The sequence below is a fragment of the Anolis carolinensis genome, chromosome 2, assembly GCF_035594765.1.
Source record: "Anolis carolinensis isolate JA03-04 chromosome 2, rAnoCar3.1.pri, whole genome shotgun sequence".
Classification (NCBI taxonomy): domain Eukaryota; kingdom Metazoa; phylum Chordata; class Lepidosauria; order Squamata; family Dactyloidae; genus Anolis; species Anolis carolinensis.
Genome location: NC_085842.1, coordinates 135,451,825 through 135,477,238, shown reverse-complemented (window position 1 = coordinate 135,477,238; position 25,414 = coordinate 135,451,825). Strand labels below are relative to the sequence as shown.

At 40.2% G+C, this 25,414-nt stretch overlaps 2 protein-coding genes across 2 annotated transcripts in view; both read right to left on the bottom strand.

Annotated features, from left to right (window-relative positions):
* Positions 1 to 8,765: 8,765 nt before the first annotated feature.
* sap30bp (SAP30 binding protein) overlaps positions 8,766 to 25,414 on the bottom strand; it is a 52,220-nt gene continuing 35,571 nt past the window's right edge. Inside the window, exons 5-11 of the mRNA XM_003217255.4 lie at positions 19,616 to 19,704; positions 17,985 to 18,076; positions 16,807 to 16,867; positions 13,293 to 13,344; positions 12,843 to 12,901; positions 10,588 to 10,669; positions 8,766 to 9,829 (exon numbers count right to left, since the gene is read on the bottom strand). Of these exons, the coding sequence (XP_003217303.2) occupies positions 9,648 to 9,829; positions 10,588 to 10,669; positions 12,843 to 12,901; positions 13,293 to 13,344; positions 16,807 to 16,867; positions 17,985 to 18,076; positions 19,616 to 19,704 (617 nt within the window). The 3' untranslated portion in view covers positions 8,766 to 9,647. The remainder of the gene's footprint in view (positions 9,830 to 10,587; positions 10,670 to 12,842; positions 12,902 to 13,292; positions 13,345 to 16,806; positions 16,868 to 17,984; positions 18,077 to 19,615; positions 19,705 to 25,414) is intronic.
* Positions 14,105 to 16,763, bottom strand: LOC134296249 (uncharacterized). The gene has a single exon (XM_062970614.1). The coding sequence runs from the start codon at positions 15,765 to 15,767 to the stop codon at positions 14,430 to 14,432; it is 1,338 nt and encodes a 445-aa protein (XP_062826684.1). The 5' UTR covers positions 15,768 to 16,763; the 3' UTR covers positions 14,105 to 14,429.

Genomic DNA, 25,414 nt, shown 5'->3' with positions numbered 1-25,414 from the left:
AAGCCTTTAAAATTCTCAGCCAGAAAGGTCCTGGGTCTCACTGACCTACAAGCTCCAGAATTCTGCAGGAGGCAGCCACGGGATTTCAGATGGGATGCATACTCTTTGCCTATTCCATTTTTAATGTGTTACATGTTGTATGTGTTGAAAATCAGTTCTCTGGGTGGATACTTGTCACTCTGGGACTGTTTCACTGGCTGGTGCTGAGAGAGCCAGCCAAAGGACTGGGCAGCAGTGAGAGAGATACCCAGAACCATCTAGTTGGCTACAAAGTAGTCCCCTGGTTTTTTTCCATGTTAGGAGCGACTTGAGAAACAGCAAGTTGCTTCTGGTATGAGAGAATTGGCAGTCTGCAAGGACATTGCCCTGGGGATGCCTTGATGTAGGAGGCTTCTCTCATGTCCCCTCATGAGAAGCTGGAGCGGACAGACAGGAGCTCATCCCACTCCCCGGATTCAAACCGCTGACCTTTCAGTCAGCAGTCCTGCCAACACAAGGGTTTAACTCATTGCACCACCGGGGGCTCCAGTCCCCTGGTGGGAGGAGGGAGCTGCTCAATTAGCCAGCTAATTGGCCTGACTGACTGGGAATACACTTATTGATGGTGTATTAAGTGTTGTTATATTAATCTTATACTTTGTCTTTTATATTTTTCCTTTTCTGCCGTTGGTGTTTTTTCTCTCCCTGTATTGTTTTTAATTCAATGTGTCTGAAAACTGGGGTGGCAATAGAAGTTGTGCAGGGCAGAGGGAGATATGGCCATGACCTGAACAGGAATTATAATCCAGAAGCTTAGAGAGTGAGCCAGTCAGACTACCAAACCTCACATTGCTCTTAAATAATGCCAGGTCAGACAAGAATAAGACACATATCATCTATGATCTCCTTAGTGATGAAGGGGCTGACGTGGCATTTTTCACTGAAACTTGGCTGAGAGATTATAGTGATCCAACCTGGGCTCAGGTTCTTCCAACAGGATAACTGTGTCTGTGAGCAGGTGAGGGAAAGTGGGCGAGGGGTGGGGTAGCTGTGGTCTATAAAGACCATCTTTACCTGACCAGAGTGCCTATTAGGAACCTGAATCACATTGAATGTGTTTACCTGAGTCTGAAAACCAGGGATAGATTAGGAATTCTGTTAGTGTCCCGTCTACCCCGCTGCCTAACAGACGCCCTGGCCGAGCTTACGGAACTGGTTTCAGAAATGTTGTTGGAGTCACCCAGACTTTTGTTTCTGGGTGATTGTTGTGCCCCAGCCATGGGACACTTTTCACCCAGTCACCACGCAGGGACGAGACAATCCACTAAATAAAGTTTATTAAGAAAAATCACAATAAAAAGTTCAATCGAACATCCAAAAGACAAATCCAGAAACTCCAAAGTTGCTGAGTATAGGTGACATTCAGTTTCATGAATCACAGAATCATAGAGTTGGAACAGACCTCATGAGCCATTCAGTCCAACCCCCTGCCAAGAAGCTGGAAAATCATATTCAAAGCACCCCCGACAGATGGCCACCATGCCTCTGCTTAAAAGCTTCCAAAGAAGGAGCCTCCACCACAGTCCGGGCAGAGAGTTCCAGAGAGATCCATACACTTGATCAAAATTATACCCAGAACTTGAGAACAAAACAGAGCATAATCTAGACCACAAATTACGAAGACCTGAACAGGAATTAAAATCCAGAAACTTGAAACTTAACCAAGAAAAAATGAACAAGACACACCATTCAGAAACTTGAACACTTGAAGAAAGGACATAGAACTTGTAGAGTTGTATCCATTTGAAATGCAATGTTGTTCTCAAAAAGAGATGTACGCTTGAAGCCCACTTAAAAGCTTCATTCCTTGCACGCCTGCCTTTTCGCTGCTTATCTCGAAGCCGTTGGGAAAAACTAGTCTGTCTTTCTTTCACCTTCTCATGGCGCAGCTGTAGCTGCTCCAACCTCGTAACAGACTCACACTCCCCCACATTTCTCTCAGACGCAAACTCTGGCAGATTCTCATGGGAACAGGTTTTGCTTTCTCTATCATTCTGAGAACTCCCTATGCCACTCCCCCCAAAACCCCTCCTGCTGATAAATGAGACCCCACAAAACCCCCTTCCTCATCCTTTGAAGCATCAGATTCTTCACAAACCACATTATCCCCCCTAAGCCCCCCCCCCCCCACACACACAGCCTGCCCCTTAAGCCGAGGCTTGGCAGGGTAGGAGCGATGGAAGTGCACCAACAAGTCCAGGGCATGAACATCCCAGACATCACCCAGGAACGTTTCTCAGGACCATAACTGGCCTAGTCCACCAAGTACTACAGTTGACGGTGCCGTCTCCAAGAGTACAAAATATCCGCCAGCTCAAATTCCTCTTCACCATCCCAAAGCATAGGAGGGGAAGGTATGCCCCCCTCTCTCATTTGGATGAATTTCATTAGCAAATGCAACAAAGAATGATGGAACACAAGATGAATGCAAAAACCTCAGGAAAGCTATAACTGGAATATTACTGAATTCAGCTGAGTGACCACTGGGTAAGCAAACACAAAGCGAGCATCAAGTTTACAGCAAAGGCTCTGTGTCAGATACTTGGTGGAAAGCAACACACAATCCCCCACATGACTGTTAGGTCCTGGTTGCTGATGGACATCTACCATACATACTTGAAGGTATTTTATTCATAAGTTCTCCCTAAGTCACATTAATAATTTGCTATAGATTTTGGTTCAGGGACACTGCATTTCCTCATAGAGCCCTTTTTGGCATGGTATGAATGGGAAGTGAAGGGAAGGAAGAGCAGAGACATCACACTGGCAACGAAGGTCCGCATAGTCAAAACAATGGTATTCCCCATAGTAACCTATGGTTGCGAGAGCTGGACCATAAGGAAGGCTGAGCAAAGGAAGATAGATGCTTTTGAACTTTGGTGTTGGCAGAAAATCCTGAGAGTGACTTGGACCGTAAGAAGATCCAACCAGTCCTTCATTCAGGAAATAATGCCCAGCTGCTCACTGGAGGGAAGGATACTAGAGGCAAAGCTGAAGTATTTTGGCCACATCATGAGAAGACAGGAAAGTTTGAAGAAGATCATGATGCTAGGGAAAATGGAAGGAAAAAGGAAGAGAGGCCGACCAAGGGCGAGATGGGTGGACGGTATCCTTGATTTGATTGGCTTGACCTTGAAGGAACTGGGGACAGCGATGGCCGACAGGGCGCTCTGGCGTGGACTGGTCCATGAGGTCACGAAGAGTCGGAAACGACTGTGCGATTGAAGAAGAAGAAGAAATTAAGTGAAGAAATGTATCCAGCCTGCTATTGGGTGGGTCAGGAGTTAGCAAGGCAGCTTCGTATACTGGATTCACACACATCCCAGCTGCTGTGCTGCTACCCCCTCCCTATACTATCTGAGTTATGCCAGCTGAAATCACAGTTTTCACCTTGGGAAACTTTTATGCAAAAATTAAGAGCCTCAGCGTTATTTTCATCTAATGACTCTTAAAAATATGTGGAGCGATCATATATAAGGAGTTTGACTGATGGGGAGAAGCCTATCTTGACGTACACAAGGGTAAACTCACTGGTGTTCAATGATCCCTGCCCTTAGGGAACAGCCATCACAGGCTCAAACTGCAGGTAAAGTTAATCACATGTCATTTTTATTGCCTGACATTTTCTCTTTTTCTTACATAAAGCAGCCACCTACATTGCAGTCTCCAGTGGGAGGTGAGGAGAACGTCTTTGTGCCTTCTTCTGTGCCTCCAGTCTTGGCTAGTTTTGACTACTTGGGGGGAAAACAACAGACATACTTCTTTCTTCTCACCCCGAAGATAGATTCCCTTTAGGTATGGCTATCCAAATGAATTGGATTAGGTCAAGTGACACACTTTAAATTGGATGGGGAGGGAAGCCTATAGGGTCATCTTTGTTGTAATAAACACGCAGCTGGCCACAAGATCCCTTGAACTTGTCACAACATACTTCCAAGCAGATATATTTGGATGGGACTGTAAAAACATAGAAAGACACCCCCACCCAGCACACTTATTTGTTATCAGTTCACCTAAAGGGCATCCATTTTGGTATCTCATAAAATGGGATGAGTCAGACACTGTAAAAAGAGCTATTTGACAGTTCCCCGGCTGTAATCATTCTCAAAGCTGTTATTAGCCCTACAGAAGTGAATAATGTTGTGTTCAACAACAGGGAGACTAAAGCACAAGATACATATATGCCTCTGTTTTGCTAATTGTAGAATTAACAGCAGCTTTGAAGGCGATTTATGCTCAAAAAGTGATTTAGGAGGAAAGCGATAAGCAATTCTCCCAGTGCTGCTACTTCTTGAAGTTCATGGATTACAGCAATCTCTAATACTGTGGTTCTCAACCTGTGAGTCCCCAGATGTTTTGGCCTTCAATTTCCAGAAATCCTAACACCTGGTAAACTGGCTGGGATTTCTGGGAGTTGTAGGCCAAAATACTTGGGGACCCACAGATTGAGAACCACTGCTCAAATAACTGATGTTTTGACCTATGCTGATAAAAAGTCCAAATATCTAAAGGGATTTCAAGTTGACTCTGATTTATGGTGACCTCGTCATGAGGATTTCCTAGCAAGATTTACTCGCAGGCGATTTTCCCCATGGCTAGGCAAGGGTTTGAACCCCGGTCCCCTAGGATCATCGTCTAACAAGCCACAACACCAAACTGCCTCTCCCACAAGGGTTCTTCTTGTTGCCCCACAGGTGCCTTCAAATTGTTTCTGATGTATGGTAATCCTAAAGTAACTTTATCATGGGGTTGAGTGTGTGACTTCCCCATTCATTCTCTTTATTTCTTCTTAAATTTTTTATCTATAATCATCAATCACTTCCAGTTAAGCACTGGACAATTAAGCAATGATGTAGGTCTCCCCAAAGCTTTTATCAGGCCTGCACAACCTGAGGCCCTCCAGGTGTTTGTGCCTCCAATTCTCTGAAGCCCTAGCCAGCTTGTTTAATGGAGGATTCCAGGAGCTGAAGTCCAAAACACCTGGAGGACCACAGGTTGTGCAAGCCTGGCCTATATATAGCTCTTTAGATTCACTGAACCTACAATCCATTCCTCTCCTCTCCTTGAGGAGAGACAGGTCAGAAATAATAATAATACATTTGGACTAATAAAAGCCTTATTTTCACTGATTTCCTGTTCAGGATTTATATCTATGTTTCTTTTCTTTTCATGGACACTGCATTTCTTCAGCATGCACACTGCTTTCTGCAGCGATTCGGTGGTCCTTATTTCACTTACACAGGAAGAGGCACCAATACAATTTGGATTATTTTTAATGGGGATCCTCTGTCAGATACTGACGTGCACTTACCGTGATTAAGAAAAAACAAGTCATTCCCGGGCTCACCATATCAAAAAGGTGTGAAACTGACTAATGTCAAGGTCTTGTCTCTAAGAAGTTATTCCAAAGTTTGCCTAATAGCTGGAAGAGTTTGTAGATTGAGCCGTCAGGACTTTTCTGCTGAGGTGAGCAGAACAAGGGGTTTCAAACCTTTCCTTGAGTTTCTGGTCCCAGGAAAATCTACATGAAGGACAGATAATGTTCTGGAGTGAATATTCAATGGAAAAAATATTGTGGAGGGAGGGATAGTACACACTGCCTGAATAAAAAGCTCAAATAAGTTTCTGCTCCCAGGGAAATCTACATGTAGGTTGGACAATATTCTGGAGTGAATATTCAATGTAAAAATATTATGGAGGGAGAAATAGTACATACTGACTGAATAAAAAGCTCAAATGCAGTAGAACATGTTTTGAATTTGTCTAGATAAGAGGCAAATTGGATAACCTTCTAAGCCAGAAACTGTGAACCTAGAGGCTATGGGTGTGTCTTGTTTTTGCTGGTTCCACTATGTACTTTTGAGAACTGCTGTGTTGTGTGGGATGGGGAGAGCTGTTCCAACATGCTAAGGAACAGAAGCAATGTTGGTTTTCAGAAGGAAAAGAAATGGTCCACACATTTGAAAGCTAAAAGCTCACATATTTTTATTCTGAAAGGTAGTCAAAACTGGGCATGATCCCCCTACTTCTGAGGAACAGAATTATTGCCTCCTGTGTGCACTATCCTTTTGGATAGTGGATCCTTGGAAGGTAATAACTGCTTCCCAGAGGAGTCCTTTTGCTAAGGTAGGAAAGGAAAGGGAGATGCTATTGGCAAAAAAGATGGAAGAGGAGGAGGATGGGCCTCCACTGCAGCCACTGGCCTAGCCCTGTAACATCTCTCTTTGGTACAGGAAGGAATACTTGCAGTTGCTGTTGGTTTGCATTCACTGTAATGGTTGCTTGCTTAAATCAGAAGGGAAAGTTAAGTCAAAGGGGATTGAGTAAAGCAAAGTTATATTGAATTTTCTACCAATATTTCTAGTAAAACAGTTTACACTTGACAATCATGAAGTGAAGAAGTTAACAGTTAGTCTACATCTCAATTTGTGCAACACACCCCACATAATGGTCAATTCATTGCATATGTATTGGATCTCATTCGCTCTAATCTTGTCCCTTGGTCAGATATTTGGTGCCACTCCAACAATAAAACACTATTAGCATTTACATAGATTGTACCGCATAGGACTTAGAATTTATAAATCCAGACAAAGAAGACAACAGAGGTGGAGAGGAGCTCAGAATGGAGAAGGAATTAGCAGAGGATGAAGCGAGACCTTAAAATTTATATAATTAGGGTTCATTTTAGTAGGTGGTAACTAACAGACAGTGCCAAGTTTGATGAGAGCAGAGCACAGAAGTTTTGTATTAAAAATCCATATTGATGCTGTAGAAGAAATGTTGCCATTCGGTCTTACAAGAGTTCTCCATGATCTCCACTGGTCATCTTACCCCAACCTGATATCTTCAAATACTTTGAATTTCAAATCCCATGATACCTCATCAGCTGAAGAACATCTGAAGAACACCAGGTTGGGGATGACTGTTATGGAATCCATCATTTATACAGTAGTCATGCACACCAGTACCATTTTATGAATCAATCTTGAGATAAGTTGCCTGGAGAATGTCCACAGCTTTGCGTTTACTGGCTTTGAACATATTTGCTTGACTATAAAACCTCCCCAGAAGATTCAGAGCCAGCAAAAGCAGCAGCTCTGACTCATTTGCAGGTAGGGAGCAGTAAGAGGATGTATGATAAACATGTAGAATAATTCCTTCAGCAAACATGTTTCAAGAGGGACGAGGACAGGAAAACAATCCAGAGTCTGTCCTTCTGATCAGACGGAGTAGGGGCAGATGTCAGCATTACAATTAAAAAGTATTGTTTTTAGTTCAGTGTATGCCAATCTTAACTTCAAAGCAGTTTCCAAAATCAAGATATCATCAAACCAGTGTATCAAAATAGAATAAATAGTACAACCACACCTCAAGTCAAGCAGCAGTTAAATAAATACAAAGGAATAACAGCAGTAATATATTACTGCACATTTCTATTGAACTACTGGAATTTAGGAGATATTTAAAAATAATTCAATGGTCTATAAGGCAAACTCTAGGCAGATGCAGGTCCATTGAGCTCATGCTGTAAATTCCAAGCACCAGGAGGCACTCTTCTGAGAATCTGTGATTGAAATTGCTTTGAAGGACACTCTTGATGTTAATGGACACATAGATGGCCCATGCTAAATTATACGTGATCTCAGCCTTCACAGGTTAAACAGGCTTGAGCAGAAACAGGACAGTTGATGGTCAGGCTCATATCACATAGCGCTTGGCCCAGTCATACCCATTTTCAAAGAAAATCTAAGAAGACTTGTGGTCTGAACATTTGAGATTTCATAACAGGTGACATTGATGACTACACTGGAGCACATTACAGTAACCAAAGCCCAGTATCCATCACTACTGATGCTTTTAGGCTTTATCTTTAGCGCGATCCCACTTTCACATAGTTTTCCCTCCTATAACAAAACAGGGGATAGAGCTTTGTATTTTAAATAATACTGGTGAGCTTACCCATGGTAGGATGGTTCTAGTTACAATAGAAAATGGATCATAGCACACATGACAAGATCCCACAGGAGGAAGACAGGGGCAGAATTGAGAACTGATTTTTAAAAAAATGAATGTTATTTATATGCCGCCTTTCTCCTGAAGCTAAGGGCACAGATCAAGATTATTTTGTAATCATGTTTGATCTCATTTCTGCATTTTTCTTGCTTCAAATGAAATTGTCATAAGAAGAACACAATACTTTCTGCACTGCTATAAAGAGAAAATGTTCTTAGTTCACATGAGTTCAGTCCGGAACAGTTATGCAATGATGGGGTCTAGTTTGAACTGATTATGTGACCTCCAAAAGTATTATTTCTTTGTCCTAGCTTCATAAACTGTTCACCAAAGCCAGTGAGAAGTACTAATTTGCCACAGAGGTAATAAGGTGATAGGCAAGCTTCATTTTGCTTCCAGCTCATTGTGATTTAATCATGCAGACTAAATTGGCAAGAATATTTTTTTCTTAGGATGAGAAACTGTCTCAAAAATTAACCCAAATTCAGTCAAGGATACTTATGATCTGGAATGGAGATAGCAGAAGTTTTCATACTGTATTACTCTTCCCAAAATTATTCAATAGAATCTAGAGAGTGTTTTGTTTCATTTCTTTAATGAAATGCAGCATTCTCTAGATTCTATTGAAGTAGACCATACTTTTCAGGACATTTTTTTCCAACTAGGACAGAGGGCAGATAAATGCCAACAGTCAAGTATGACAATAGGACTTCAAAATATTGCTTTTATATTACAAGATTTAAATTACATAGATAAAAAAGATTAAACAAAGAATTGACAGCATTTTTGTTGTTACATTGGCAAAAATGACAGCATGATAACTGTATAGTTGAACACCAATGTCACTATCATACACAAAGATTTAAAATGGACATAGAAAATTCCCCATTTGCTGCTCCCTCCTTGCCAATGCTCTCCCATCAGCGGAGTTCATCTTTTGCAGAACGATAACTAATGACGAGAAAAAATCTTTACCGTTAATTTTTATCGTTTGGTCTCAAATGTTAAACCTTTCAAACCATTAAGTATTTGTCATTAGAATTTTAACAGATTACACAGTGATAGCTCACACAGTCTAGGGTGACCTACATGAAATCTGAGTCTATATGTAATCTGTTATCCTTATGTCTCTTAGTTTTTTCACAGGGGGAAAAACCAATGGCATTGTCTGGAACAAAAGAGCGGATGGCAGAACAAGTAGGAACAATTCAACACTAAATGGCTCAGGAGGAAACTATCAACTCTTTACAATGTTTTTTGGAGTCCTCATTTCACAAAGCTTAAGAAACCACACACAATGAGAGAATTTGATGAAGTAACATCATACAAGGTGGCACTGCACTGAACAGAACATATTGAGGGACAGTTCCACACAAGAAAACCAATACCTTCTTCCCACACGAATATAAGAATATGGATATGTACAGCCAATTCTTCTTTCTCATGTCCATTTTTAAATTGTCTTTCATATTTTTCTGCACCAGAAGAAGGGAGCATCCCTTCTTTACTTCCCAGTGGGGTGCTTTTGGCGTGACTCAGTCCTTCAACCCCCCTCCCCCCAAAGCCTCCAGTCAGTTTAATCACTGTGGTTGTCACTGCTTTGCTTTTTTCACTATCGTGCCAACTGCAGAGATCACTGTTGTTTTAGAGCCGCTTGCACTTGTGGTAACAGTCACAACAGCTGGCAGTGTTGCTGTGGTCGTGAGAATGGTGGGCTGTGCAATGGTTGTCACAGGGATGGCAGAATCCCACTTGCTTTTCCTTTTCTGAGCATCTGTGTGTTCAAAGAACAAATGTTACATTTGCAGGGCTTGCTCAATCAGATCCTTTTTATCAGACTCTGGAAGAGCTGTATCCATGCAGCCCATGAATCCACTAGGACTTTTTTTCCTAATGATTTGATCTTGTTTTTTTAAGCCAAAGACTGTCGGGAGGGCTTGAGGTGGCCTGCAGTAGAGCCAGGATCTCTGCACCTGCCCAAATTTGCCCAACTCTTCTTTAAATGAAAATGTGTTCAGTTGTTTCTACTCCATAATAGCCTCATATCTTAATGACTCTTCAAAATCCATGACTCCCTACTAGTGGAAGGTAAGCATGCTTCCCATCCTATAAGGTGATTGGTGTAATTTACTGAGACCCCTTATATACTGCCATATAATTCAGATTATCAGAGCAGATAATCCACATTATTTACATTGAACTCGATTGTCTGAGTCTACACTGACATATAATCCAGTTCAAAGCAGATAATATGGATTTTACATGGCAGTGCAGATGGGGCCTCTGTGTGCATTTTCTCTCTTACCAAGGGATACAAAATGTATTTTAGTTGAAGAGATTCCACTTCAAACAGAGATTTTTCTTATGCAGGCATTTCTGATGCAAACTTTTGGCTGCAGGTTGCTATTATTGTTACTTGCTGTCAAGTACTACCAGTTTCCTATTTTTCTCCTTTAAACATCTAAAGGAGATCAGGAAAATGAAACTTTTCCATGACTTCTACATGATCTGGACAATATATCTTTGACTTACCTCCACCTGCAGTGCTGGCTGTTGTGGTGGTTGTAGAAGGAGCATTTGTGGTCCCCTTCTTAGTGCCTGTTACAAATTCAATCTAGAAAGAAGAAGATGAAGAAATATTCAGATCTGGTACTTTAGATATTTATTAAATAAAATTATTATTAATAATAATAATATAAAAGCTTTATTTATATCCCGCCCCCTCTCCCAAGGGGGCCTGGAGTGACTTACAAAGAAAAGATAATATAAATAATAATAAACACATGACAATTCAGGAAAAATTAAATCAATAGAAGTAAAAACAAATCATAATACATAGGAAAGAATAAATAACAATAGACATATTAAGTATAAGCCAAAAATATCACTCATAAGTAATGAGTATAACTAAGTAATAATTAGGACATGGAAAACATTAAAAATATCATAGAACCTGCTCTTGTTGATGTGAGCAATAAGATCCAGTTAAAAGTAGTCCCATTTAATGCTCCAGCAGTTAGATTACAATTAGCCATTTTTAAAAGCCTGTTTCCATAGTCATGTTTTTAGTTCCTTCCTAAAGGTTGTTAGCATGGAAGCTAGTCTAATCTCCTTGGGGAGGGCATTCCAGAGTCAGGGGCCATCACCAAGAAGGCTTTCTCCCTTGTCCCCATCAGCCGTGCTTATGACGGAGGTGGGATTGTGACAAGGGTCTCCCTGGCCGATCTCAGGGCCCAAGTAGGTTCACAGGAGTATAGACGCGGTCACGCAAATAGACTAGACCTGAACTATGTAGGGCTTTGTAGATAATAACCTGCACTTTGTACTGGGCCCACATAGGCAGCCAATTGAACTGTTTTAGCAGGGGTGGGGGGAATGGTATGCTCCCTGTAATTAGCTCCTGTTAACAGCCTGGTCGCTGCTCTTTGTACTAATTGTCGTTTCCAAGCAGTCTCCAGAGGCAGCCCCACATAAAGTGCATGGCAGTAATCTATCTGAGATGTAGCGAAGGCGTGGACCACTGTGGCCAGATCTGGCTTTTCGAGGTATTGGTGCAGCTGGCGCACAAGCTTTAATTGTGTAAAGGCCAACCTGGTCATTGCCAACACCTGGCAAAAGCTCATTATGAGAAGAAAATATTTCTGGCTTTATAGAGAAAGATTACAAACTGTAATTTGAAAAAAATCAGCTGTGACTAAATAATATGAGGAGGAGGAGGAACTGTTTGGGATTAGGAAAGGCTTTCGCGTATGATCTATATGCTTTTTCTGCTCTTTTAATCAATGGCCAACACACATTTGAGTGCCTCAAATGTTAGCCATTTCTGTATATATCTGATTTGCTGATTTCAAAAACAGCACCAGTTTCCTATAAGCTCTAGTTTTGGAGATACAGAACATATGCAGATTACCAGTCGCCATGTGCTCTTCCGTAGAAAATCATGGTAACCTTATCCAAAAAATTAGAGCTGATGCAGTCTATCCAATGCAATTTTCTGAATCAGTGCCCCAAATAACCCCAGGAAAAGGCCTAAAACCTGGGCTGTGTAATCAGAGATAGATGAATATTTAAAGGTATATATACTGTACACTGCACAGACATGAGCTCTGTTTTGCTGGTATGAAAACTACTCACAGATCTGAGCTGCATATTGCCAGCATAAAGGCTATTCTACCCACACTCATATGGAACCATTTTGGCCACAAATTCTGGCCCTCTGGTGACCAACATAAGATAGTTTCAATAAAAAAAAGTAGACTCTCATGTTCCTCAATAAGATTAAAGCTCCTAGAATGCATGTCTCTACATGTATGCCTTATACTTTGTGCATTACAGGCAGCAACCTAGCAACCAGAACGATGACAGTAATCTGATAACATGGTCTTGATGACCATGGGAGAAAGAACCACAAGTGTACAGGATGGACAAAAAGTTACAAAGGTGTCTGAGGGTTTAATAACTTTTTCAAATGTTTTTGAAAAGATTTTACACATAGTATAATTTTATTTCCCATACATACTGAATATGATGCTATGGTAATGTAAATTAAAAACCAAAAATAAATATTGAAGGCCCATTGTGATTTTGACCCACTATGTATATGTCTGTGTTTTAATTTGCAGAAAACAGAATAAAAGATGCAAGCTGAGTGAATGAGATTAAAATTTAGCTACAAGACTGCTGGAAAATCTTAACTATGTAGTTATAATAACATTTTGTGTATTTGTTTTAACTATTTGGGTAACGTACACAGGCTTCTAACAATCATATGACATATCAACTGGTACCTTTGTTCGCTCCTTTTTCGCCTTTTCCAGCTTGTCCATTTCAACTTTCTGTGCTTTTGCTGAAAAGATAGACATGACAAAAAGCAGCATTCATTACAGATTCCCATAATAGGAAGATCAAAAGGAATACACCATTAAAGATGCTACCCTCGAGTTCTAAGTGGCTTTGCTTTCCAAAAATAATAGTTTCAGTGTAAATCTCTTTCCATTAAAAACGTGTGTTCCCCTCAGACTACAGCAAGCATGCTACAAGCTTCTTCTAACTTGGAAAGAGGAAAATATATAAATCACAGAAACAGCTTCCCTTTGAACTCTGTGGAGGAAAGAAAGCACAACAAATATTAATACATTGTTTTAGTTAAACAATGCTGCTAAACTGTTTGTTATATTGATTTAAGTTCAACAATTGCTACAGCTACCAAAAAAGTATTTAAAGGGAAGTTTGAATACCTAGTGCCTCATAATAGGAATCCTCAGACCACCCATGAGGATCAAACATGTCCTAAAAGAGAAAAGAAAAATTATCTTAAATAAAATATAATTTAAAAATAAACAGACCACAAAACTAACTGCACTTCTACTGATAGAAGTAAGTGAAATAGAGCTGGGGAGACCCCCTTATCTCTCCCCTCCTTGATGAGCTTTCTACATTTTCTCTGGAAGGCTAGGTACTCCACAGAGCAGATTTGGGCATGGAGGAAGGAAAGCATTAGCAAAAATAGCCCAGCAGTGTTTAAGGTAGAAAATCAAAATCAAAGGTCTGGTTTTATATTCTAGTTTCCTCTCCCCCAACATTAAAAAAAAAACTTTACAGACTATAATCAAAGATCTTTCTATATGTACGTATGTTTGTTTGTGTGTATAGATAATTCAGGGAGAAGAGTGGCAGATAGTGGGTCAGGGAAGTGGTAGTTTTTAGACGGGTCCCTGAAGCCACATCCCTTACAAGGCTTTTAGTTTTAGGAATGATGTCTAGTTCCATGTTTTATTTTTTGCTACAACCCCTGAGGAAGAGTAACAATGACAGAAGAATGCTGAGATTGTGCTGGATTCCACACTGTAGAATATGTAAAATACAAAGAGACAGATTTATATTTCTTTAAAAATTTTTTAAATAATTCACAACACAGCAATTGCTGCCCTTTCCTGATACTAGATTTCCACCTATTTCATCCAGCAGCCTTGAAGTGAAGACCATCACAACCCACCTGAGAATCAGAGCCAGAGTTCAGTGCCTGCCATGAATTCCATCTAATGTGTTGTCGAAGGCTTTCATGGCCGGGATCACAGGGTTGTTGTATGTCTTTCGGGCTGTGTGGCCATGTTCCAGAAGCATTCTCTCCTGACGTTTCGCCCACATCTATGGCAGGCATCCTCAGAGGTTGTGAGGTATGGAGAAAACTAAGCAAAGAGGTTAATATATATCTGTGGAAAGTCTAGGGTGAGAGAGGTCAGTGTGAATGTGTAGTTAATCACTTAAATTAGCATTGAAAAGCTTATCTGCTGTCTTCTTCCTGCCTCTGGGGCATCCTTTGTTTAGAGTCGTTAACTGCCCTTGGTTGATTCATGTCTGGAAACCCTCTGTTTTCAGAGTATTGCTTTTTTATTTACTGTTCTGATTTTTGAGTTTTGTAATACTGGTAGCCAGATTTTGTTCATTTTCATGGTTTCTTCCTTTCTGTTGAAGTTGTCCACATGCTTGTGGATTTCAATGGCTTCTCTGTGTAGTCTGACATGATAGTTGTTAGAATGGTCCAGCATTTTTGTGTTCTCAAATAGTATTCTGTGTCCAGGCTGGTTCATCAAATGCTCTGCTATGGCTGATTTCTCTGGTTGAATTAGTCTGCAGTGCCTTTCATGTTCTTTGACTCTTGTTTGGGCGCTGCGTTTGGTGGTCCCTATGTAGACTTGTCCACAGCTGCATGGTATCCGGTAGACTCCTGCAGAAGAGAGAGGATCCCTCTTGTCCTTCGCTGACCGTAGCATTTGTTGGATTTTCTTCGTGGGTTTGTAGATAGTTTGTAGGTTGTGCTTCTTCATCAGCTTCCCTATGCGGTCAGTAGTTCCCTTGATGTATGGTAAGTACACCTTTCCTCTGGGTGGATCTTTGTCTTGACTCTCATGGCTTGTTCTTGGCCTTGCAGCTCTTCTGATGTCTGTGGTGGAGTATCCATTGGCCTGTAGAGCCCAGTTTAGGTGGTTGAGTTCACCTTGGAGGAGGTGAGGTTCGCAGATTCTTTGTGCACGGTCTGTCAGGGCTTTGATTGTGCTCCTTTTTTGACTTGGGTGATGGTTGGAGTTTTTATGAAGGTATCTATCTGTGTGTGTAGGTTTTCTGTAAACTGTGTGGCCCAATTGTTGATTGGGTTTGCGGATGACCAGAACATCTAGAAATGGCAGTTTTCCTTCCTTTTCTTTTTCCATGGTGAATTGGATGTTTGGGTGGATGCTGTTAAGATGGTCCAGGAACTTGCTGAGTTCTTCCTCTCCATGGCTCCAAATCGTGAAGGTGTCATCTACGTATCTGAACCAAACAGTTGGCTTTTTTGGTGCTGTTTCTAGGGCCTGTTTTTCAAAGTATTCCATATAGAAATTTGCTACTACTGGGCTGAGAGGGCTCCCCATGGCCACTCCATCCTTCTGTTCATAGAATCCAGTGTCCCACTGAAAGTAGCTAGTGGTGAGGCAATGGTGAAACAGGGCTGTGATGTCTTCTGGGAAGTTTTGTTTGATTAGTGTGAGGGTGTCAGCTACTGGGACTTTGGTAAAAAGGGACACCACATCAAAGCTGATCAGGATGTCCTTGGTGCTTAGATTGAGGTTGCTGATCTTTTCTATAAAGTGTGTAGAGTCCTTGATATAATGTGCAGTGAGCCCAATGTGGGTTTGTAGCTGTGTAGCCAGAACTACAAAAACTCCAACCATCACCCAAGTCAAAAAAGGAGCACAATCAAAGCCCTGACAGACCGTGCACAAAGAATCTGCGAACCTCACCTCCTCCAAGGTGAACTCAACCACCTAAACTGGGCTCTACAGGCCAATGGATACTCCACCACAGACATCAGAAGAGCTGCAAGGCCAAGAACAAGCCATGAGAGTCAAGACAAAGATCCACCCAGAGGAAAGGTGTACTTACCATACATCAAGGGAACTACTGACCGCATAGGGAAGCTGATGAAGAAGCACAACCTACAAACTATCTACAAACCCACGAAGAAAATCCAACAAATGCTACGGTCAGCGAAGGACAAGAGGGATCCTCTCTCTTCTGCAGGAGTCTACCGGATACCATGCAGCTGTGGACAAGTCTACATAGGGACCACCAAACGCAGCGCCCAAACAAGAGTCAAAGAACATGAAAGGCACTGCAGACTAATTCAACCAGAGAAATCAGCCATAGCAGAGCATTTGATGAACCAGCCTGGACACAGAATACTATTTGAGAACACAAAAATGCTGGACCATTCTAACAACTATCATGTCAGACTACACAGAGAAGCCATTGAAATCCACAAGCATGTGGACAACTTCAACAGAAAGGAAGAAACCATGAAAATGAACAAAATCTGGCTACCAGTATTACAAAACTCAAAAATCAGAACAGTAAATAAAAAGCAATACTCTGAAAACAGAGGGTTTCCAGACATGAATCAACCAAGGGCAGTTAACGACTCTAAACAAAGGATGCCCCAGAGGCAGGAAGAAGACAGCAGATAAGCTTTTCAATGCTAATTTAAGTGATTAACTACACATTCACACTGACCTCTCTCACCCTAGACTTTCCACAGATATATATTAACCTCTTTGCTTAGTTTTCTCCATACCTCACAACCTCTGAGGATGCCTGCCATAGATGTGGGCGAAACGTCAGGAGAGAATGCTTCTGGAACATGGCCACACAGCCCGAAAGACATACAACAACCCCAATTCCATCTAATTCTGCAAAAGTGTTTCATCGACTCACCTTGGGGTAGTTTGTGCCAAGTTCATCAATGGCACAAAACTGGATCAGCTTCTCATAAATGCTGAAACAGAGCAGTGCAATACATTATTTCTATACTTTCACTTTCACATTTAACTTCTGTAAGCTGAGTTACCCCAAAAGTTTATCTACATAGAAACTAATAAGTTAGAAAACCAGGAAGGCTGCTTTTTTATGAACAGGGATTCATTTAATAAGAGGAGGGCATAGAAGGACATTCAGAATTAAGTAGGCTTTTTCACTTTCTTTTCACCATGGAAGGGCTGCAAGACACCTACCCAGAAGGGATTACACCCTGGGGATACTTCCAGGTCAAACTAAGCATTGGATGAGATTTTGTTCCCTTCTTTGAGTTTTTTTTTATCAATTTGTGTGTTGTATAGACTAATTTTTTTGGGTTTTTCCTGCTGGAATGTTTTTATGATCCAAAATGTGTACTGTGTTTTTAATACTGAGGAATCTTCCTGAAAAGGTAACATAAAATGCTATTTTTCTATTTTATGCTGCAAACTGTGCTGTTACACATATATTCAGTAAATACTATATTGAAACTTATCTAATACCTTGGTTTGCTCTCATTAATTTGTGAAAAAAATTCAGAGGGGGTTCTTTAAACCCCCAACAACTTTGTCCCAGAGACTCGGTTACAAAATTAACGAATCAATATAAAGCTTTGTGAATGTTTAATTGAACTAATCTGTGCGTAGAAGAGCCATTTCAAATTTTCTCCATATACATAAGTTTAAATATTCCTGGCTACTTTTGGGTATAAGTGGTAACTTAAAAGAACAAGTATACGTTTTCAATAAGGATTTTTAACATAATGCAGGGGAGCACATCTGTTGACAAGCTACACTCAGCAGACATATTATACACTAATATAATATTATTTCTGAACAGTCTGCTCAAGTATTGAATGTCAGCCACAAAATGGAAATTTCAGTTTTCAAATACACTGCTAAATTCATCTATATTTGCTTCCTGAGTTCTAAGTATTTGATAAATATTGCATTCACTACTGGGAAGTGATAATTGTGGAATCTAGAAATAAAAAAATAGCAGTCTAGTGAAAATGATCCATTTGCATTGTATGACATTTGCACATAGTGTTTTTAGCAACATAACATGTAGGGCATAGCTAGAAAGGATTTTTTTGTTACCTTGGGTTGCGGAATTCTTTTTTCCGCTGAATGATATAGTTCATGTCCATGCCTTCTTTTATCTTTCTTTCATACAGCTTTTGTATTTTTTCCTATATAGAAAAATCATAGAATCAATAAATACACCTGTAAAAGCTGTCAAATGGTGGCTCTTCCCTACTCTCAAAAGTTTTGCTTCATTTTGTTCAGTAGTGCAGACACAAAGAGATATCAAATCTGCTCCTTTATTTGAATTAATACACATTTTCAAGTCCAAGGAGGTACAAATGCAACATAAACATATTTTGCAAACTCCCCAAAGCTATAAAACATGGCATAGGTTCCTGAAAACTATTTATCTTTTTATTTAAGCAATTTTGATGATTATCATGTCTCTTTGACCATGAAAAAGAGGTTGGAAATGAACATGGAATCTACAGTGCTAAATAGTAACAATAACCAAAGCAATAATAATCATTTATTTGCGTTATTTCCATTTTGCCTTTCCCCTGAAAGGGACTCAGGGCAGCTAACAATAAATATAAAATAATGCAAATTGAAACAATGTAAATGCATTAAAACATAAATAGGAAAATTGATAAACAATTAAACATTTCCTGTCATTAAACATTAAAATATTGAAAGAGTGGTGGAGAGAGAGAAGCTTTTTTCAGATGATCTTTTAAAAGGCTCATAAAGAGAAGTATGGCCTTTCAAATATCCTGGATCCAAGCCATTTAGTATGTCATACATCAAACCAGCACTCTGAATTGTGCCCAGAAACTATCTGGGAAACCATGGAGCTGTTGCACCAGGGGAGTTGTGGGATCCGTGTAGGAAGAGTGAATCCTGTTATTTCAGGGAAAGAGTCTCTAAAAAAACCTACAGTTTTGGGGAGGATGGACAACACACTAGGAGACAACAATCGAATTAAAGATAGCAAGAGATCTGTAAAAAGCAGGGTAAAGGCTGGCTTTTATGCTGCAGAACTACAAGTTGCACTACTAGTCCAAACTAGTGAAAATCATGCCCTACCTCACCACAGATTTCTCCATAATCAGAAGAATTAAAACAGTGGATAATTGTTAAAACACAAACACCCATGTTCTGATAGAATGTATAGCCTTTTCATTCTGGGTCACCCTTTGTACTATGTGGTGGCAATCAGAGCCATAACAGGCTTCTATACCCACAACCTCCAGAAATACAATTTGAGAACACACACAAAGCAACGAATCCTAGAAAACATTAAGTTCCAGGCAACACACTGACTTGGCTATTAGGAAATGATACAGATTTATAGATTTATGTTGGACCAACATCCAGCATAGAAGCAACATGGTTTTAAAATCAATTTGAGGACTTTTAGGGAAGATGAAAAAAAACAGAAAAAGAAGCCAGTGCACACTTGGTTTATATATTCTGGTCTAGTTGTGATTCTTCAGAGCAAAGCATATGCCATCTATAAAGGTGAAATAAATCAAGTTAGCTGAGCTAAGAAAATGAACATCCAAGTTAAGAAAATATTTGCAAGAAAAAATATGGCTGAAATAAAGAAGCAGTGAAAGACATACGCAGCCTCTTGGAACCGTGACCTAAAGTGATGTGTTGCAAAATTGTCGACATTTTGGGTAAGAAGAGCTGTATCTCACCTGTAGGTGGTTGGAACATCTGCCTGCGGGCTCTGGGGGGATTTTAATCTCATCTGGTGACATGTTTCTTACTCGTTCAGAGAAGGAGGCTGAAAGTAGAAAGAAGGTTATCGGATCAGTTTATGACATTAGAGATATAAGAAAGTCAAGTTCTCATTTATGTAACTGTGGTATTCTCATCTTAGAAACAGACAACTCAAAGCTGGTTAGTGGTTTCCGAAGTGGGAGAACTCGGGCTTTGGGAGATATGCAGAAAACTAGACAGAGTTTGTGAAGGCTACAACTATTTTGTACCTGATCCAATGCTCCCATCAATAAAGTCAAATATAAGACATCTATTTTATATTCCTAGCATTTGTTTATACCAGAGATAATTGATTTATATGAAAGTGCCTCACTAGATTATAAATCAACAAAGAGATGTTTTTGTTAAAGCAAGTGGATAACCATATTAGTTCATGTATGGTATTTATTTTTGCAGTAAGCAACAGTGTTCTCTGACAGCTTAAGAACTGCATGCAAAAAACCCCACTCTGCTTCAAACCATATTATTATTTTAATTAAATATCGATATAAATTAATTTATCACAAGTTTCTTTTCAAGAAATTCCACCTTGAGAATTAAAGCATGCAATAAATGTCCGCTTGCTTGTTTCCTATTTCCGTTAACTCTGGTGACTAAGAACTTTGGCACTGTTATCTATTCAAAATCTTCACGTCTATGGACACATATTCATGTTTTCTGTATACAAGGCTATTTTGAAATAGGACAGGCTAGGTTAATCAAGATTTGAACAATACTCAAGGAGAAATCTCAAGCAGGCCTCATGCTGTATGCTGTCCACTCCATTTATTTAAAAAAGCATCACATCTGCTAAAATGAGGACATGCCCTGACTGATACCCAGAAGTGCTTAAGTGCTGTTTTAAATGCATGCATGTTGTTAGAGATGGAAACAATTGGGCTAAAAAGAACCTGAGTGGGCTTTAATATTGGCAGGGGAGGCCCTTCTCTTGGTCCCACCACCATCTCAAGTGCGGTTGGTGGGGACGAAAGAGAGGGCCTTCTCTGTAGTGGCTTCCCGGCTCTGGAATACCTTTCCAAAGGAGATCAGATGAGCCCCCACCCTGCAATCTTTTCGATCCAGCTTAAAAACATGGATGTTTAAACAGGCTTTTGAGGGTGACACTTTAGTTATAAATTTATGGCAGCTAGTTATCCTTAGATGTTCTGTGTTTTTAAATTGTGCCATTTTCATTTCATGTTATATGTGTTAATTGCGGTTGCTATTATAATTTTAATTTTTACTGAATAACTTTTATATTTTATATGATATTATTTTATATTCATGTACTGTTTTATATTGTATGCTGCACCTTGTGGTGCTTTTGTAAGTTGCCCCAAGTCCCTTCGGGGAGATGGTGGTGGGATACAAATAACATTTATCATTTAAAAAACTCCTTCCTCAAGTGATATTATTCCAAGACAATGTTGAGAGCCATACTTTAGTCCTTTCCCTGACAGCAGGCTCTAGTCTTCAGTTTGGGTCTGAAAATTGATGACAATATGTTGTTTGTGAACTAGTGCTTTATTCTGAGTTTAAAAACAGGGTGCTATTAAAAAAGCAGTGGGGTGGCATAAAATACTGTAGAAAGGAAGAAAATCCTTTTTCATTGTAGCTTGCCATATTAACAGCTGTATGATTTGAACCTTTCATAGAATCATAGAATAGTAGAGTTGGAAGAGACCTCATGGGCCATCCAGTCCAACCCCCTGCCAAGAAGTTTTAGGGTTGTGGAGTTTTACATTAAACACATCATGACTATCCTGACCAAATTTTCAAGTTTTAGGGTTGTGGAGTTTTACATTAAACACATCATGACTATCCTGACCAAATGTTGTTTTCCCTAACACTAGACATGCATTATGGTTCATAAGATGTTACTTTCTCCATCCATTTCCACTAAATATTAACTCCGTTTCTGACCCGCCCTATTTTGCTGTGTGACTGTATCTGCTGTGACTCTTTGGATGGAGAAGGAAGTCTCAAAATATGAGTAAATAAAATGTCCCAAGTTGGACCTATATATCTGCTTCTGGTATCTCCTGCTCCACAAACTCCGTTGATGCTCATTAGATGCACATCCATGGAGATCAAAAGGCAAACAAACCACTGAATTTCTTTTTCAGTTCTTCTGCATTGCCTTGAGCCTGGCAGCTAGTCTGTCATTTGAGCAGTTTGCCTCCTATCCTGCATCCTGTTGCTCCAACTAGATGCTATTTAGGGTTAAATTCTCTTGCAGTCACAAGTAACAAAGAAATGTCCTTTGGCATTTCCAGAGAATGTGCTTCTGTGAAGAACAGAACTCTTGCCAACATCCCCTGAGAAACACTGTCTGGCTCCAGCATCCCTTGACAACAAGCTATGGGCTTGTTATAGGTTACAAAGCCACTGTGTGAGGCGGACATTGTGTCTGATTAAGAACTTTACAACTACAGGGTTGAGGGATGGAAGAACAAGGTCAAAAAGAAACCGTGTTTAGTTACAGTGAAGGATAGACATTTGAGAAAACGGGAAAGGGAGAAGTTGTACATTGAATTTATGAGAGCAAAACACTCAGTGTATAAGGATCAAAGAGGCAGAAGCCTATCCAAGCAATTATGAATTAGACCTTGGATTTTTTCTAATATTCCTTATTAGGCAGTTATTTAATATCATCCTGCATGAGAAAGAAATCGACAATATAAGTTCAAAGAAACTGGCACCGAAATAGCATATTGGAGGAATGGCCTTAATGAGTAAGCCACAAATAGAGCTATCTTGCAATCATTTCTACTGGTTTTAAACTGGATCCTTCTGGATACTTTCCAAAGCATTTAATGTAATCCATTTTATGCTGACAGTTGAAATTTGGAAATCCTAACTTTTCTAGTATGGAGCATGCTGGAGCTCAGTGTGCAAAATAAATCATCTTATATAGAACAGACTCTTCTGTTTTATTAGTTGTTTGGTGATCTGGACACTGTGCTTTGTGTACTTTTCACTTCATCCTCATTCTCTTTGCTATGAGAAAACATGCCGACCGTTCCCTCATGTGGATAGGCACCAGAGAGGAAATGGTTGACAGGAACGCATTTCTTGAGATAAAGAGGACAAAAATCAAACAAATATAAAAGGGACCAAAGAATATACGCAACAGAATAGAAAAAAAGTTATTTTTCATTCCCAATGGCTTTGGCAGTGATCATTTTTCTCTTGATATGCAATATGAAAACAAAGCACTGGGAATATGCTCAATAACACCACCGCACCAGCCCCAAAATGATAAGAATCAGCCATAAAAAAATCCTTTATCCATTTTTGTGTGTGTCAGGAGTGACTTGAGAAACTGCAAGTCACTTCTGGTGTGAGAGAATTGGCTGTATGCAAGGACGTTGCCCAGGGGCCGCCAGGATGTTTTACCATCTTGTGGGAGGTTTCTCTCATGTTCCTACATGGGAAGCTGGATACAGACAATTCTCTCACAGACGGGAGCTCACCCTGCTCCCCGGATTCGAACCGCTGACCTTTCGGTCAGCAGTCCTGCCGGCCCAAGGGTTTAACCCATTGCACCACCGGGGGCTCCTCCTTTATGAAGACACTTTAACTAAAGTGATTGGGCTCCAAGAGCACTAGACAGTAAATTAAAAAACGATGAAATCTATGTCTGTTGCACCTACTGTCTTCATCATCTTCCCCTCCTTCTCCAAATACAATTAATATCTGCAGCTAGGATATATCTGTAGACAAGTATGTATTCTGCATCCTATCATTTTTGAAAAAATCAAACACTGCTGTTGCACAAGTTAGGTGTAGCAGAACTGGCTGGAACGTTCGATTGGGTGTGGGGCGCTTGCAGCTTCCCATCTAAAGAGCACCATACAAGAAATGCAGGAAGTTGACTATAGGTATGATTCACCATCGCGGGCACACCCAGTCACTGCCCGACGAAGCAAATAATTATCCATACCTTGCAGTATGGTTAAATTCAGGGTTTGACTGAGGCAACTGAGGCCACAGGGAGCACATATGAATTGGAAGCAGATCACTAGAATACATCTAAATCAGGAATACATAACATCTAATCTGATTAGTCTATTCTTGATTGCAAATCATACAAATTTCTCATTTTGGAGCAAACTTTTTTGTAACATCACTCTCCACTCGTCAGATAATGCTCTTGTAAGGCAAATTTTTCAGCTTTCTGTCTTATGTTACAAGTCTATCCAAAAGATTTTATCTGAACTTAGTATTACCAGTCAATAAAGCCAAGTTTTTCTCTAAAATCAAGTACATTTTACAGTTTTTATTGTTGCTTCATAACGTCTGAACCTTGCAATAGGGTAGCTTCCATAGGGGTTTAATAGAAGTCTATAATGTTTTTATATTGCCCTTACATGAGCTGTTCCCCTAAGAGCTGACAAAATGATCAACTGTTATTTAAAGGATATGTAAGATTAGTCAATATTTCTTTACAACAGCAGAGTTCCAGCAAGCCTAAAAGAGGCAATCATGGGACCTTATAGGGCCTTTGTTGAAAAAACCATCTCTGAATCCCTCTATTATGGACAATTTATCAGCCAGTGTCCAACCTTCCATTTTTGGTTAAGGTATTCAAAGTGCATGGTAGTCTCCCAACTCCAGCAGTTTCTAAATGAAATGGATTATCTTGATCCATTTTAGTTTGGTTTCAGGCCTGACTATGGGACAGAGACAGCGACAGAGACTTACGTAGGGACCTAGATAGAGACAGTGTGTCCTTGTTAGTTCTGCTGAACCTCTCAACAGCTTTCAAGGCCATCAACTATGGTATCCTTCTGGACTGCTTTGCTGGGAGGACTTGGGAGACACTGTTCTTTAGTGGTTCCATATCTTCCTAGAGGAGTGAACCTAGAATATAATGCTAGGACATCCCTGTTCAACCAACTGATTTTATGGGGTCCCTCAACATATCCCCATTGCTATTTAACATATACATATAACTCTTGGGAGAGGACATTTGTAGTTTTGAGATGCAGTCCCACCTACATATGGATGATACTGAACTCCACTATTCCTTTACATTTCAATCCAAGAGGCTGTATTGGTCATCAGGAATGGGCTGGGTGAGGGTAACAAATTAAAACTTAATCCAGGCAAGAAAGAGGCACTCCTGGTCTGCCAGAAGATTGATTAGGAAACGGGGACACAGTCTCTATAAGATGAAGTTACATCTCCTCTGAAGATACAAGTTACCAGTTTGGGTGTATTCTTGAAATTGGCTTCAAACCTAGAGGCTCAGGTTTCTGTAGCGGTCAGGAATATTTTTGTACAATTGGAGCTGGCCATGGTGCTACCTGCCTTAGTTGCATCCTGTTTGGACTACCAGAACACACTCTACATGAGGCTGCCTTTGAAGAGTATTTGGAAACTTCAGTTGTGCAGGTTACAAAGACCATAGTATGTCCTTACTGAAACAGCTCCTATGACTACCTGTTTTGTGTCTAGGCACAATTTAAAGTGCTGATTGTGACCTATGAAGCTCTATACAGCTCAGGTCCTGTCTCTGAGGTCATCTGGAGAGGTTCTTCTCTTAGTCCAGCCATCAATGCAAGCACAATTGGAGAGAAGACCTTCTTAGCAGATTCTGGAACTCTTCTTAGGCCATCCCTATGGTCCTTTATATTCTGACAGGCTTTTATAACATATTTTTAAAGAGTTAGGATCACTGTGTTGTCTTTAACTCTTTTAAAGAGCTTTTTATCACTTTGACAGCATTT

What these genes read in the sequence shown, in the direction of transcription:
- LOC134296249 (XM_062970614.1), bottom strand. Translation starts at nt 15,767, where the DNA reads ATGGTTGGAGTTTTTGTAGTTCTGGCTACACAGCTACAAACCCACATT.